The following is a 16,006-nucleotide window of genomic DNA, read 5'->3' as shown; positions in this document are numbered from 1 at the left end:
AATAATCCTTGATAACTGTTTGTTGCTTTGTGCCTCTCTGCAGCGGCAGTCATGTTCAACTTCCCAGATGCAGCCACGGTAAAGAAGGTGGTTCACAGTCTTCCTCGTGTTGGCGTGGGCACGAACTTTGGCCTTCCACAGACCAGGTTAGACGTGCGCGATTGCTTTGTTGTGTTTGTTGCTGTTGCAGTACAATCTCATGGGGTTAAAAATGGTAACTGGGGAGCAGAAGAGGATTATGGAACATCTATGGTGGTGTTATGCAAATATTTTAAAATTTCAAATAGTTTTTATTCTTGTTTCTCTCAAAAATGTACACATGGGGTTGGCCACTAATCTCCCTCCCACTCCTTACCCCGCTCCCCCCAGATATAATTGGCTTCACACAAACATAGTCCAGTTCATTTATTTATTTCCACCAGAGTGAAGCAAATACTTGCTTGTAAGCCTGCAGGGCTCACACCTTCCCCCAGCCCTCTCTCACATCATGCCCACTCTGTGTGCACGCATTGCTGGAGCCGATGGTGTTGGTTTTGCACAAATCTTGCACAAAATTCACAGCAAGACAGAGTTTTCAAGACGCTTTGGTGATGGTAAAAATTCAATCTGAGGGGAAAAAATGTGGATAAGATTAAAGATTTGTGATTGGCTCTTTTAATCTGAGGTGTGCCAGAGCCCGTCTGATGGGATTTTTGAGTTGTATTTTGAGAAGATGATATTTTTAATTTTTTTGTAACTTTTTGGTATTAAGCATCACAGAATTTGACATGTGGCAACATAACAGTGAGGGCTGTGTGATAAGTAGAGTGAGGAAGTGCATCCAGTAATGAGTTAGTGTGGGTGTAGGAGAGTTTGTGTGTATAACACACAGGGTTAGGGCAGGTGAATGTGTGTGCTCGGCTCATTAATCATACTAGTTTGCCGGCCACCTTGCCTCTACGACCTGAGGACGGCTGCTCAGGGCAACCCGGTGCACGTCAGCTCATACAGCCAGCACAGCACAATTTAGCTTCATGTCCAGAGTTATGCACACACACAGATGCACAAATTAAAGCAAAAGTCCAACATATGTTCATAATTTAATCTAATCCCTCTGTTTTCAACCATTTTTCCAGTTTTGCATTCCTTCTTTTCTCTCCTTTACTTCTCCATATCTATTTATAATGTCATTTAAAGCAGTTCAAAGGATGTACAGAATTGCTTGGTGACAATATAAAAAATGTGTCAAAGTACACTTGTGTTTGGGAAGTCATGTTTTCACATTCTTTTTCTTTTCTTTTCTTTGGCAAGGCCTAATGACCATAATCTCACACATTGACATTGATTAATTTCATCATTTTCTTTTGTTTTAATTGGATTGGAGGTCATTCGTTTATGTCCTGCAGCATACATCATTCTTTGGGGCCTCCTGTGTGTGTGTACACATGCACGTAAATATGTGTATTCAACCCAATTTATTGCGCATTTGTCTTCTTAATTAGCAAGACTGTAAGTTCGGTAGATTTTTCATAAAATGACATTTGGATTGCAAAAGTCTAATAAAGCCTGGGGCTTTTTATTCTTGCAGTCTGCTGTTCTTGTGATTTGAACGGCTACAAAAGATTTTAATATCGAGCTTTCCATTTCTTTTTATAGACGCATCTCTCTGGCCACACCTAAGCAGCTGTTCAAGGCATCCAACATGACTCAGCGCTGGCAGCGCCGTGAAATATCCAACTTTGAGTACCTGATGTTTCTGAACACCATCTCTGGTGAGGACACCGCTCAGCACCTGTGTGATGTTATTGCAGGGTGTAACACAGAGGTGCTGTGCACATTTTAACAGTCTATGATAACTTTTTTTTTTAACAATATTTGTCGCCCCTCTCCCCCGTGCTGTCTCCCCTCCAGGCCGTACCTATAATGACCTAAACCAGTACCCAGTCTTTCCATGGGTCATCACCAACTATGAATCAGAGGAGCTTGACCTCACTCTGCCCAGCAACTTTAGAGATCTGTCTAAGGTAAGAGCGTGGAGACGACTCCTCTCCCCTGTTTTCACTATAATGGATCTTTTTTCTTCTTAATTCCCTGAAAAAGTAGGGGGGGCATTAACACACAGATAACTGTGTGTGCATTCTTCCTAAAGTCAATTTTGTTGCTTTGTAATTGCCATTGATCATAGTTTAGTGAACCTGCTCTTTAATCACCGGTGGCTGATTGCTAGGATTCCACACGTGCAGAGCATTTTTCCCATGTAACGACCCAAGTATTTCAGATGTCTGAGAAGAATTGATAGAATAGTGCAGTTTGAAACTTTTTATGTTACTAGCGTCATGCTATCTATGTTGATGAAGTGATTCTATATGCAGTGATTTGCACAGTTTTCATCAGCTCACAGATATATGAAATTTGAGTAACAATGTGACAAATTTCCCAAAACTGCAAGTGGTATTCATTACATCTAATCTGTATGATTAGTTGTTGACTTTTGCTAGTTCAGGCAATCTTGACCTGCTGCATTTAAAACATATGTAAGCCCCTCATCTTCTCAGTCTGCAGCTCCTAATTTGTGGTTTAGCTATCATTTTCTGGCCATAAATCAAAGTTTCCTAATTGAATTCTTTCAAGTTTGACCTTCCACAACACAGCAGGAAGTGAAGTAATACTCCCTGGTAGCTCCAGGCATCGAGTGATTGGGCTTAAAACAATGAAACCTGCCCTGAAATGCTCCCTGGCACATAAATACACACACTCGCATCGCTAAAGGATTCTCCCCCATAATTGTAGGTAGTCACGCAATTATTTACTCCCATTAACTCCCTCGCTTTTACACGTACATACTCAGATGGAAAAAGGCAAAAAAATAAAAGAGCACACCCCTTAGCTTGTCAGCTAACGTCGGTGGATGAACAGTCCAGCGGTGGGAGGACTCAGGATTAGTTTTAGAGTGGGAAGATTGAGCGAGTGTCAAGCTCCTGGTAGGAAAATGACTGAATAAATCAGCCATGGAAGCAAAAGAAAGCATGTGTTAATGGACAGGGGATCTGTTGGAGCAAATGCTTTTTAGAGGTATGCTGGAGGTCATTTGTTCAGGTGCAGACGTGGAGGTAGTCCTTTAATGAGACAAAGTGGAACATATTGGTCTTCTTTCAAAGATATCGCTCTTTGAATAAAATGATAAGTAAGTAAATTAGAGTCTGCATTGGTTCGGGTGAGATTAGACTATCTAGGAAGTCCAGTTTCCCTAATAATGTGTTTTAGCATTTCTTGGAGACTCTCCAAAAACTCTTCATAATTTTCGCTCAGTCCTGTTCAAACATGACGGTATACATGTTATACCGTCATGTTATATGTTACTAATACACAGATGGATCCATGGGTGGAAATTAGGGTTCACTGTGTTGGCTGGGTACAGAAAGGAAGAGCCAGTGACCTTCTGGCTCTACTTTTTGAGCCACCATCAACTTGACTTGCTGGCATTTTGCATGTTATGTTCAAAAGGACAATGCAGATTTAGTTTAGTTTTGCAAGAAAATTCTGTAATGGCAGCAATTTTAAATTTATTTATTTATTTAGGGGACAGCAAGCCTAGTATTGCTGTTTCTTTATGCAAGCATTCATTAAAGTCCATCAACTGCCATCAACCATTGGAAATGAAAGGAAGAACAAATATCTGCAGAATATAATCCAGATGCAACGCTATTGTCCTGCACAAATACCACAGTTATGAAACACAAGTGAACCATCTCCTCACACTTTCATTCCTTCACACTTCCCTGTCACATAGATTCAAACATCTTGTCCCTTAGGTTCTCTCCAGTCCTGCTTTCACTTTCAATCTGCTCCTCTGTGTCTCCGTCCTCGGCTTTTATCCCTCCCAGTGTAGTTTTTATCCACTGTAAGCAGCTGCATAATTCTTATGTTTATCCTGCTTGATGTTGCCCAACAGGGTGAAATGTGACAGTTGTATTTGCCCCACCAATACACACACAGGCACAAAAACCACGCAGCCTTCCCGCGTGGTTTCTTAGCTCATTTCTGCTTCCTTCTCTTCTCCTTTGCACTGCCATGGAGTTTGGACAGCTCAGCCTCTGTGCTCAGTCAAGCCTCGCCACCCCGGGGACTTGAATGAATGGGAGAGTTGGGTAAAAGGAGGAGAAACAGAAAGACGATCAGAAAGCAAAAGAAAGAGGAGGAGAGAGTGTGAGAAAGGGAGAACAACATTATTTCCCATCCCTTTAACCCTTTTTCTTTTTAAAGAACAGATTGGAAGCAGAGAGAGCAAGAAGGAGGGGAGGGAGCAGAGCCAATCTTTATTACATCTGTTTTATTCATGTTGTTGACACGCGTGTGATATTAATGTATGACTACTGGACCGTGCCAGACTGCGGTGTCTGGAAAAGGGCAAAGCAGCTCTGTGCAGCCCTTCAAATCAAACCCCCACCACACGATGTTGCACCTACAATCATTTGTGCTCCCCGTTTCTTTTCTTTGCAACCTAATATTTGGTGACCTTCAGCTAGTTCTGCACTCTGTGTGTGTGTGTGTGTGTGTGTGTGTGTGTGTGTGTGTGTGTGTGTGTGTGTGTGTGTGTGTGTGTGTGTGTGTGTGTGTGTGTGTGTCTGCACCATTCAAAACTGTGCTTACTTTCCCATTTTCCCCTCTTTTGTTTGCGCTCTATTGTTTTTCTTTCTTGTCTCCTTCTGTTTTCCTCTCGTGCTCTCTTTCTTCCTCACCCTTCAAATCTCTCTTGTCCCCCTCTAATGTCACGTTGGTGGTTGTCTCTTGTAGAAACAGGTCATCTGCGAAGCCTCCAGTGACATTGAGAAGCCAAATTGCTATGAACGTGTGTGTGTGTGTGTGTGTGTGTGTGTGTGTGTGTGTGTGTGTGTGTTTGTCACACACTGTCATCATTCCCAGCACAACAGAGGCCACACAGAATTTATGTTCCTTGCTACCAGAGCCATTCTGACCCCAGGGACTTTCTTATCATAAACTCTAACCTCAACCTGACATCAAACGCCGACCCCCGAGATAACATTGTAGTCACGATAAGCTCTCGCTTGATCTGACTGCAAGTGTTTTAACACCTCTTTTTTTTATTCCTCCACCCCTTTTTGCACCCCAGCTCTGCATACTGTCGCACATCTCCCCACAAAAATCCACTTGTTCTTCATAAAGATGCTTTATATAACAAAACCAAACCTAAATTTGACATTTTAACAGATAAAATTCATCTTTGGGGCGATTTTTACAAAAGAAAATTGTTATTTGATCTGTTTGAACTTCTTGAGTGTTCGTACAAGGTGTCCTTACAGCAAAGGCACGCCTTCATCTATTCATAAAAGGCAAAAATATGTAAATAAATAAATCCACTCTTACTGTGCTTTTAATGAAACAAATAATTCAAACAATTGTTAATCTAATATGTACTCTGCATTTACATAGCAAGAAAATAGGACTTACTGAGCATCTTGTGTACCTTTGTGCTATAACGTGCTGCTCACAGACACATGAGCTAATGGTGTATTGATCTCATCGTACTCGCCCCATATGTTTATCCCCCCAGGCCCTCCACACCATTTTCACTGTTTAAATAGGACATTATACATAAACACTCTCTTCAAAAGGCTCTTGTGATTTATGACTCAAAGCCCTACTGATGCTCAAATCGTCGGTGAGCCATTATACTTCATCACCGGTGACCCATTAGTGTTTTAAAAGCAACGTAGCACTAGGTAATGTTCTTATAATAGTTTCTCAGGAAGGTGCTTATTGTTCCTTGAGGGAGTGTTTTTTGCTTGGTATGCCTACATATAAAAAATTACTTTTTAAATATTTGAGTTCCCAAACCTCTGATTATTTGGGTAAGGAGGAGAGTTTAGGCAGGATAACATACATAATAAATATATATATATATATATATATATATATATATATATATATATATATATATATATATATATATTTATTTTTTTTTTTTTTTTTTTTTTTTAAATACATCTCACCATAGCAGTTTTAAAATGTCACTGTTACACCATCTGCAGCTGCCTTCTTGATTTAGAACAGATTAAGACTAATTCAGCATTATTTTCCCCATCTTTACTGAAAACTCTGGCTCAGTTTTCTTCTGTAGTGTACCCTTTAGTTAAAAGTATGTGATCGGTTCATTTGTCTGAGAGCTCATCAGAGTGCTATTCTTTGCCACGACGTATTGGGTCAATCTGTGATGGGGCAGCAGCAGGCGCTCCATCAGCGCACCGCCGGCCGCTCTGCTCTGATGTACGGCACCGTCGCTGCCGCTTTGTTGTAGCTACTGTAAGCTGAGAGCGCTAGCCCCACAGTAATTTACAGCAGTAAACAATGTCGGGCTCGAGCAAACCAACAGCCCCCACGTGCCCTCACACACAATTCTCCCTCTCTCCCTGTCACTGTGGCACTTTCAGTCTTTTCTTTTTTTTTTTTTATATGCCTCCTCTCCCTTTTCTTTTTTTAATGAGCCGACTGTTATTAGGGCTATAAATCAGGCCAATGGGTGTGATGTATAATTCACTGTGTGTACTCACCCACCCCAGTGGCCCTGAGGAAGCCCACAGTGTATCACTGTCAACATAGATCTGCACAGTGTTGTGGCACAAGGCAATTCGCTGTGTAAATGCACATACGCACAGGAGCACTATTTACAAAATAACCAAAAAAATGCATGCATTGAACAAAAAAAAAAAGCAGCAATAACTGCAGGACCGTGTGCATCACTCCCAGTACACACACACACAGGTACACAAGCATGCACCATTACACCCACATAAAACAGTAGCCATTGCACAGATCAATATCATAGACCTGCCCTGTATGTGTCTTGCTGTGACATGCACCCTATGATATGAAAGAGATCCAATTGATCCACACCCTACTAGGCCCCCATTCTCAAAAGGGCATCATTCCATTACCATTGATCTGCTGTGTGTGTGTGTGTGTGTGGGGTGGGGGGGAGCAAGATGATGGAGCGGTTCGAGGGAATGAGGCACAGCCTGCAGAAGACTAATAAAAATTGAACCAGCCTGAAAGTGATTTCTATAAATGAGTATTTAAATAATAGGCGAGCTGCACAGGGTTATTGGCTTTTTTTTTTTTTTTTTAAGAGCAATGGAAAATTAATGCAATTTAACCATTTTTTTTCTGGACTATAAATAGGGCTGGTGACCAGTGTATTAGTTACAGATTAATAAAAGTAAAAATTAAAGGAACCCACAGCCTTGCTATTGATATTCTGAGTAGGCACTCTTTCATTGGAGCACATTAGTTTTCTCTGACAGACTACAGCTGCAGGGGCTCGGTTTCACAGCCTCTAAAAAGCACTCTGTGGGAAAGGATTGATCTGTCTGAAGGAAAACATCATCTAATATTCATTTGAGATAGCACAATGGTTATTAGCTTCATTCGCCTTGCAACTATTATGCAGCAGTGAGTGGTCCCTGTATTCACAGTAAAATTCAGTACTGCCTCCCTGCTTTTGGTTTGTGTTTTTTTTACTTTCACGCATCTATCGTGTCCTAATATCTGTTTTGTCGTATTTATTTATTTTTCAGTTTAGCTGTTTAACATGTTTGACCTATTTTTTGTTTGTTTATATTTATAGCCCATCGGTGCTCTTAACCCCAAGAGGGCAGCGTTCTTTTCAGAACGATATGAGACCTGGGAGGATGATCAGGTGCCGAAGTTCCATTATGGCACCCACTACTCCACCTCGAGCTTCACCCTGATGTGGCTGCTACGTATTGTAAGTGCAGTGCACGTTTGGAGTGTTTAGGAGCATTCGTGACTTTTAATATAAATTCTGGAAAATAATGAAATAATTATGCTTGTGCAAGAATTTCACCTTGCTCTTTAAAAGTGTAGTTAAGCGCAGTATTTAAATTGGATTCTTCTTTTTAATGAACAGTACATTCATGATGTAGAGGTCATGAATGTATTCTTAATTAGACCTAGGATTTTATCAAATTAAGAGTATATGCATGCTAAATATTGCATAGCATGCATGCATGGGGTGATAATAAATGAAAAGCAAAAGCAGTGCACCTAAAGGTCTGACCTTCACCTTGATGCAAATTCTCAAGGTTTTTCTTTTTAATAACAGGTACTGAAATGTGATTTTGTTTGTTTTTGAAGCACATTAGTGGTGTATATTTTGCACTAGAGTGCTCTCTTGTAGTACCTTTGTTGAATGGATGCCATCAATCTTTCCATACTACACTCTGGGGAGAGGGAGGTTACTAAGTTTCTCCAACGTGCAGTTTTCTGCTGTTATTGTCCCAGTAGCTCACTGTCTCTGTAACTCCCAGTAGAGTTACCTCATTGATCTCTGCACATCATTAGCCAGCTTACTCTAAAGCCACTTTACCAGAAGCACTCATTTATAACTCTCGCTTAAAGATCAAACTTAACCTTAAATATGAAATGAAAATGGGTTTGTGTAGTAACTGTGTATTTTGTAAGATTTTACACTGATGTATAAACTACAAGATCAATTTGCTCACTGTCCCACCGTTTAAAAAGATTAAATAAATGAGGCTTGCGTCATTTCAGGCTGGACTTAATTATCTATTTACAGTATTAGTTTATAGCTGTGGTACAGCACAGTGTGCCCGTGCATCAGAGAGATGGCTATTGATCTGCCCTAACAAGATTATACGTGATTAGAAATGCATCAGCAGCACATGTGCATTGATTTTAGTAGCACACTGGGAATATTGTTGTTTTACTTGTTCATTTTTGGCTTTAAGTTTGTTACAGGGTGTGCAGAAAGGGTCAATTCTAGGTCAAATATATTGACAGAGTGTATTCAAACTGTAGACATGTTGACAACCATGTTTTCATTGCAGAAAAAGCAATTGGGTGGTTTCAGTTATAGGAGTAGACTCCCCAGTTTATATTCTTAACCATAACCTTTATAATTTCCAGGAACCCTTCACCACATTCTTCCTTAACTTCCAAGGAGGAAAGTTTGACCATGCTGACCGCACCTTCTCCTCAGTATCCAGGGCTTGGAGGAACTGCCAGAGAGACACATCTGATGTTAAGGTACCATTCATACTTATGCATGCTCACAATGGATCTGGGGACAAAAATAATAGAAGTTGGACGATAAAGTCCCGAGCGCTGCAGGAGAATAAATCCAAGTCCAACACACATAAAAAAGAGAGGGTTTCAAAAGAGTAATGTCCAGTCACTACCAATCATTGTCCCTACACAATGATAGCTTCCTGCTCTTCTGATCAAAGCGTTGGTTTAATCCTCATCTGTCCCAGCCGTCTGTCTCAGATTCAGTCAGCTATAACATGGACTTGAATCCCTGCCCACTGGGCCCCCAAACTCTGCTGCGCCGACGGATCTACCCTGAAACGGCACAGGTCATTCTCATACCGAGCGCCTTCGAACCCCCAGCGCACACTTTAACTGCTCTCCTAAAACATTTACAACTACACTCAGACATTCTCTGTCAAAGCTGAGTTTTGCTTGCTCTCCCGGCACTGGGTCACTGGATGGGGGAACAGCAGTGGTGTTGGGGGTTTTGACGCTTGATTGCGTTTACCCCCCTCCCGCATCCCTCTGATAAAACATGTGGATTGTGTTACTGTGTAGCTGGCCAATGCTTGATTGCAAAAGCCCAACAACAGCCTTAGTTTGCTCTCTTAGTCTCAACCTGTCAATGTGGATCAAACTGTGAGAGCTCAACTTCAGATCAAAACAAAGAGGAAATCTGGACGTCGTCAGTTTGTTTCCATGTTCAGCTTGAATTTTTAGCATATTTTGAATGAAAATCTGTCGACTTTATCCAGTTGGATGCACACATTCATGCTCCTTTTTCTGTTTTTGCTCAAAATATGAATGTGTGCAACCAACTGGATGCAGTCCAGTCGCATCCATATTGCTTAATTCCTCTTTTAAGCAGTAGAGGAATTAGGAGTGAGATGTATCAATTCAGTAGGGTAAGTACACCATTTAGCTTTAGTATTGGGACCATTGATGGCAACCCTCTGTCTCTGCCAGAGGGCAAAAAGCCCCTGTGTTTTCATACGCCACTGTTAAAGAAGGGGTGATAATGGGCTACAACACCTAGATTCAATGTGTCTCTAGCCTGGGTGACGCTAGAATGACCTGCCACCCCCAATCCCCTGACCCCTAGCCTCAGCCCACAGGCATCAGAAGGGGGAGACACAAGAGAAGAGGGGTTAGAAGTAGCAACAGTGGAAGTGTAGCTGGAGAGCCCAGAGGCCAAAGCCCCTTCCAGTGACCCATGACAGGACAGGATTGGGGATCAGAGGGGCTGGCCTCTGACCAGGCTGGAGCAAAAGGGCCACTGCACATAATGGTCCATGTAAGGCAGGCTTGAGTGTTGGGGAGCGAAGCCCTCAAGGTTTCGTTGGGGTATGTGCATGCGTGCGTGCACGGGTGCCGCTCTCTCCTGCTCAAATTTACAGCAGGCTGTAGCCGGTGAACCCGGGTGAGCAGGAGGCCTCGTTAAGAAGGTGACCTTTAGTTTTAGGTCAGCTTTTGTGGAGTGAAGAGATTTCAGAAGTGAGGAAGTGCCGTGTTGTTTTAAAGCTGTGTGTTTGCTTGCTCATTTGATTGGATCTTTTCACCCCATTAATGAGAGGGGGAGATATTGTGCAGCTAATTTGATAAGAGGAATGTTATTATTTGCTTGTATTTGTAAAGATCATGTTACATATGCTAAGAATTGAATCTTTTCAAAATGCTTCTTGACTTCCGAGTTTAGTTTTTTGGTTTTTTTTGCTTTGAGTGTTAGCTGTCAGCCAATCGCCACTTAGTTTTGAAGGTAGGCCATTCATTTCTAATGCTAGGTTATTAACATGTTTGTCACCAAATTCCCTTAGAAATGCCCATAATTGATTCTTTATAGTGTTTTCTGTATATGCAGGTGAATGTAGTTATAGATAGTTATAGTTCATATAATTATGTATTTTGTTACACAAAACCTGTCAAGTCTTCATAGAGCACATGGACTGTATATTAAAAATTTGAATTAGGACCAAGTCATCACCCACTGGTTTGTGAAGTCCTGTCTTATTGGCTTGAGATCAGAATTTGCCCATCATCACACTCATCTTACAGCATCTTTTTGGACTCTAATGAGGACTATAATATGGAAATGATCATCCTGTTTTATTCACTAAGAATATAAATTAGTGATTGAAAGTATAAATGCATGTGTCAACTGTTTACTGCTTTCCCCAGTCAAATAGGATGAAGGGTAATTTTTCCATAGATGCTTTATAATCTGACTTTTTTTGCAACTGCCCCCTGCTGACCATAAGACAGAATGCACTTTAAGGCACTTTGCTTTCCCTTCATTTTTTTCAGTCTATTGGGGAAAAATGCAAAATACCATATATTTCACGCTCCACTTTCCTTTCCTTATTTGCATGACACAGCCAAGAACTGAACCTTCCCGTGTCCTGATTGTGTCGAAGTTTGTGAGACGTACCCACAACAATAACACAACAGCTAAAGCCTGGGAAGCGTTGTTGATTTATCTACATGTTTTTAAGCTCAAACACAATCTTAATGTTTATACTCACTGTGGCAAGTTCTGCTTTGTTTAGAATGACAAATGGCTAAACATATAGGGTTACATCTCCTGTCATACTTGCATTTCTCTTCACTCTCGTGCAGATTGAAAACATGCTGTGTTGTTTGTGACAGCCAAATAAAATCATCATAGTAAGACGAGAATTTAGCTGACTTTTCTTTGTTGTTGTGGAAGAGAGGGGAAAATCAGAAGTGAACCTTTTTTTTTTTTTTTTTTTCTTAGACACAAAGAATATGATCATTGCATCAGAATAGGGAGAAACCACAGCCGAGTGCACTCAGAGGCTTTTTACAACAGACCAGCGTCATGTAATTTCCACAAATAATTCTGCCATTCAGAAAACAATACAGCAATTCTATCTATATACAAAAGCAGTGCTGCTTCGTTGTGTTTATTTTCCCTGCTCTTGTTCTTCTTAAAGAGTTACTCAACACTTCAAAAGGGCTTTTTGAGTTGTAACATAATGTGCTTTAATTTGGGGAGGCCGTCCACCTCCCTTAGCCCACAGTTTGACTTGGAGTCTGCAAAACCACACTCATCAAATTTATGCTGATCAAGACTCACAGGACTTTACACTCTTTTTTTGGGGGGGTAAAGCTTCTACTTATTTACTCCCTGACATCTGTAGAAGCACCAGCCCAGTTGCTTTCTTTCCTTTCACACCCACACAGCACTGTTTCACATGTGAGGGCGGTACCTTGATTATTTGAACTGGTTCAGGGCCACCTTTTGTGAGGCACAGACCCAGGGGTGAACATACCCTTTATCTTCTTGGACATCATGTTCAGATCTACAGTGGGGCAAAAAAGTATTTAGTCAGCCACCGATTGTGCAAGTTCCCCCACTTAAAATGATGACAGAGGTCAGTAATTTGCACCAGAGGTACACTTCAACTGTGAGAGACAGAATGTGAAAAAAAAAATCCATGAATTCATATGGTAGGATTTGTAAAGAATTTATTTGTAAATCAGGGTGGAAAATAAGTATTTGGTCACCTCAAACATGGAAAATCTCTGGCTCTCACAGACCTGTAACGTCTTCTGTAAGAAGCTTTTCTGTCCCCCACTCGTTACCTGTATGAATGGCACCTGTTTGAACTCATCATCTGTATAAAAGACACCTGTCCACAGCCTCAAACAGTCAGACTCCAAACTCCGCCATGGCCAAGACCAAAGAGCTTTCGAAGGACACCAGGAAAAGTATTGTAGACCTGCACCAGACTGGGAAGAGTGAATCTACAATAGGCAAGCAGCTTGGTGTGAAAAAATCAACTGTGGGAGCAATCATCAGAAAATGGAAGACATACAAGACCACTGATAATCTCCCTCGATCTGGGGCTCCACGCAAGATCTCATCCTGTGGGGTCGAAATGATCATGAGAACGGTGAGCAAAGATCCCAGAACCACACGGGGGGACCTGGTGAATGACCTGCAGAGAGCTGGGACCAAAGTAACAAAGGTCACCATCAGTAACACACTACAACGGCAGGGAATCAAATCCCGCAGTGCCAGACGTGTTCCGCTGCTGAAGCCAGTGCATGTCCAGGCCCGTCTGAAGTTTGCCAGAGAGCACATGGATGATACAGCAGAGGATTGGGAGAATGTCATGTGGTCAGATGAAACCAAAGTAGAACTTTTTGGTATAAACTCAACTCGTCGTGTTTGGAGGAAGAAGAATACTGAGTTGCATCCCAAGAACACCATACCTACTGTGAAGCATGGGGGTGGAAACATCATGCTATGGGGCTGTTTTTCTGCCAAGGGGACAGGACGACTGATCCGTGTTAAGGACAGAATGAATGGGGCCATGTATCGTGAGATTTTGAGCCAAAACCTCCTTCCATCAGTGAGAACTTTGAAGATGAAACGAGGCTGGGTCTTCCAACATGACAATGATCCAAAACACACCGCCCGGGCAACAAAGGAGTGGCTCCGTAAGAAGCATTTGAAAGTCCTGGAGTGGCCTAGCCAGTCTCCAGACCTCAACCCCATAGAAAATCTGTGGCGGGAGTTGAAAGTCCGTGTTGCTCGGCGACAGCCCCAAAACATCACTGCTCTCGAGAAGATCTGCATGGAGGAATGGGCCAAAATACCAGCTACTGTGTGTGCAAACCTGGTAAAGACCTATAGTAAACGTTTGACCTCTGTTATTGCCAACAAAGGTTATGTTACAAAGTATTGAGTTGTATTTTTGTTATTGACCAAATACTTATTTTCCACCCTGATTTACGAATAAATTCTTTACAAATCCTACCATGTGAATTCATGGATTATTTTTTCACATTCTGTCTCTCACAGTTGAAGTGTACCTCTGGTGCAAATTACTAACCTCTGTCATCATTTTAGGTGGGGGAACTTGCACAATCGGTGGCTGACTAAATACTTTTTTGCCCCACTGTAGCATTGCCGTTATTCTAAATTTCCATTGGTGATTATGCAGAGCTTTCTACAGCTGCAGCATCATGTCCGATAACTGTTGCAGATTCTCAAACTGCTTTTTTTCCCCCTTTTCTCCCGATAACCAGTGTGTGTTCATTTATGTGTCTGTGCTTTACCCTTTCAGGAGCTGATCCCAGAGTTCTACTATCTGCCTGAGATGTTTGTTAACGCCAGCAATTACAGCCTGGGAGTGATGGAGGATGGCACTGTAGTCTCTGATGTTGATCTGCCACCTTGGGCCAAAACCCCAGAAGAGTTTGTGCGCATTAATCGACTGGTAAGAAAAGTACACCTGAATGCTGTGTCCCATGTATGATCCAGGTTAAAGCAAGTGTGCATTAAAAATATACTGAAGCCATCATAGAGTCTAGGCAAGAAAAAAAAAGTTTTATAGTTGTCATTCATGTATAGCCTTGTTTTCTTTCTTCCTCATATGGCACATGGCGCAGGCCATCTGAGCCCCAAGCTTAGCTGGAAATGCTAATTTAAAGAGACAGTGTTATTTCCTGACCTTCACACAGTTCTTCCTGTTACCTGAGCCTCCCCTCCTCTCACGTGTCCCAACTTTCAGATTGCTTTGCCGGCAAATTGATCCAGCTCTGCCCCATCTAATATCCCCATGCAGCCTCACGGTCCCTCTCTCTGCTCTGTTCATACACATCTGGAACATGCCGGTGTGTGCAACTGCAACTGTGTTTTTGTGCAGAATAATTATGCAGTATCCACTTTCTGATCTCCCTTTCCGGTCCGCCTGGCCAAAGGCAGAAATATTCTGTGTGTATATTCACGTCAGATGTTGTCAGAGTGGCTGCCGTGTTTTCATTATACTCTAGATGTTCTCTTCTGTGCTTTACACAACATGCACACACACTGTTGGGAGACTAAGGTAACACTTTGGATCAGATTTCTCAGCGCTAGAAGATCTAGGAGCCTCAGATGGGGGGTTAACACTTTCTCTTCTGCTTTGCTGAAATTGCTTATCATTTATGCTTTTAGCCCTTTTATCTTTAAAACATTTTAACTTCATACTGACAGTGAAAGGACAGCTGTCCCCTTACAAATAAAGCTTATTCATAATTTTGTCTGTCTGTCTGCATAAACACAATTACAGAAGAAAACTAAACTGTGGGTTATAACGCAATGTAATCTGGAGCCTAGCGCAGGCCACTTTTCGCTCTCAGTTACATATTTGGGGTAAAAGCAGTGGCAGCTCCATGTGTGATGTGTGCCCACAGTAGTAATGGGTGCTGATGATGCTGGGTGTGCTCTGTGACCTGTGCAGTCTTATGGTGGGGGTCTGTTAGCTAGCCTGCTGATATGACCATGCTGCTATCATTAATCACACACTTCCCTCTTTTTGGCTGTCAGCATGCAGCCCGCTGTGGATGTATTAGAGGGACGCTTGTTGTGGCGGCAGCGTTGCAGGCTGTTGTGCAGTGTTTTATACTCACGGGGAGGAAAAGTTGAGTTTTCATTTGTGCTAAATGAGGATTATATTTGACAGATATTTGGGAAATTGTTATGCATTAAAAAAACAAACAAACAAAAAACAGAACCACTAGTCCAACTGTTTTTTTTTTTTTAATGGCGTGAAGTTTAAAAAGTTTTGGATTGTTTTTATTTAGTTTCTTAAATTAAAAGGTTCTGTCAGACGTTACTTCCTGTTAAAAGGGAGTTTTTCCTCACCACTGTTGCCTAATGCTTGTTCACAGTGCTGTAGTAGCGCCTTACAAGATACATGCCTTACAACAGCGGTCCCCAACCTTTTTTGCGCCACAGTTGGCAAAGTTTTATGTCCGACAGTATTTTCATGGAGTCGCAGATAAATAAAATAAAGCAAGTACTGGTACGAGGAAAAAAAAAAAAGATTTATTCATAACACATGGGAAAAGATCTAGGGAAACAGAGATAACGATAAAAATGATAAAAAAAATAATGCTAAAAACCAATGAAAACCCTGAAAATCATGAA

The 16,006-nt window shown here is 41.6% G+C and overlaps 1 protein-coding gene across 5 annotated transcripts in view; it reads left to right on the top strand.

Moving 5' to 3' along the window:
* Nucleotides 1-16,006, top strand: part of lrba (LPS-responsive vesicle trafficking, beach and anchor containing) — a 176,210-nt gene that overhangs the window by 126,301 nt on the left and 33,903 nt on the right. For all 5 annotated transcript variants that reach the window (XM_082537099.1, XM_082537101.1, XM_082537100.1 and 2 more), the window contains 6 exons: nucleotides 44-146; nucleotides 1,636-1,751; nucleotides 1,891-2,003; nucleotides 7,622-7,762; nucleotides 8,944-9,063; nucleotides 14,160-14,312. In XM_082537099.1, coding sequence (XP_082393225.1) covers nucleotides 44-146; nucleotides 1,636-1,751; nucleotides 1,891-2,003; nucleotides 7,622-7,762; nucleotides 8,944-9,063; nucleotides 14,160-14,312 — 746 coding nt within the window. The remainder of the gene's footprint in view (nucleotides 1-43; nucleotides 147-1,635; nucleotides 1,752-1,890; nucleotides 2,004-7,621; nucleotides 7,763-8,943; nucleotides 9,064-14,159; nucleotides 14,313-16,006) is intronic.

The sequence above is a fragment of the Aulonocara stuartgranti genome, assembly GCF_965226115.1.
Source record: "Aulonocara stuartgranti genome assembly, chromosome: 6".
Taxonomy (NCBI): domain Eukaryota; kingdom Metazoa; phylum Chordata; class Actinopteri; order Cichliformes; family Cichlidae; genus Aulonocara; species Aulonocara stuartgranti.
Note: the sequence above shows the minus strand (reverse complement) of the source record. Positions and strands in the feature narration are given on the sequence as shown.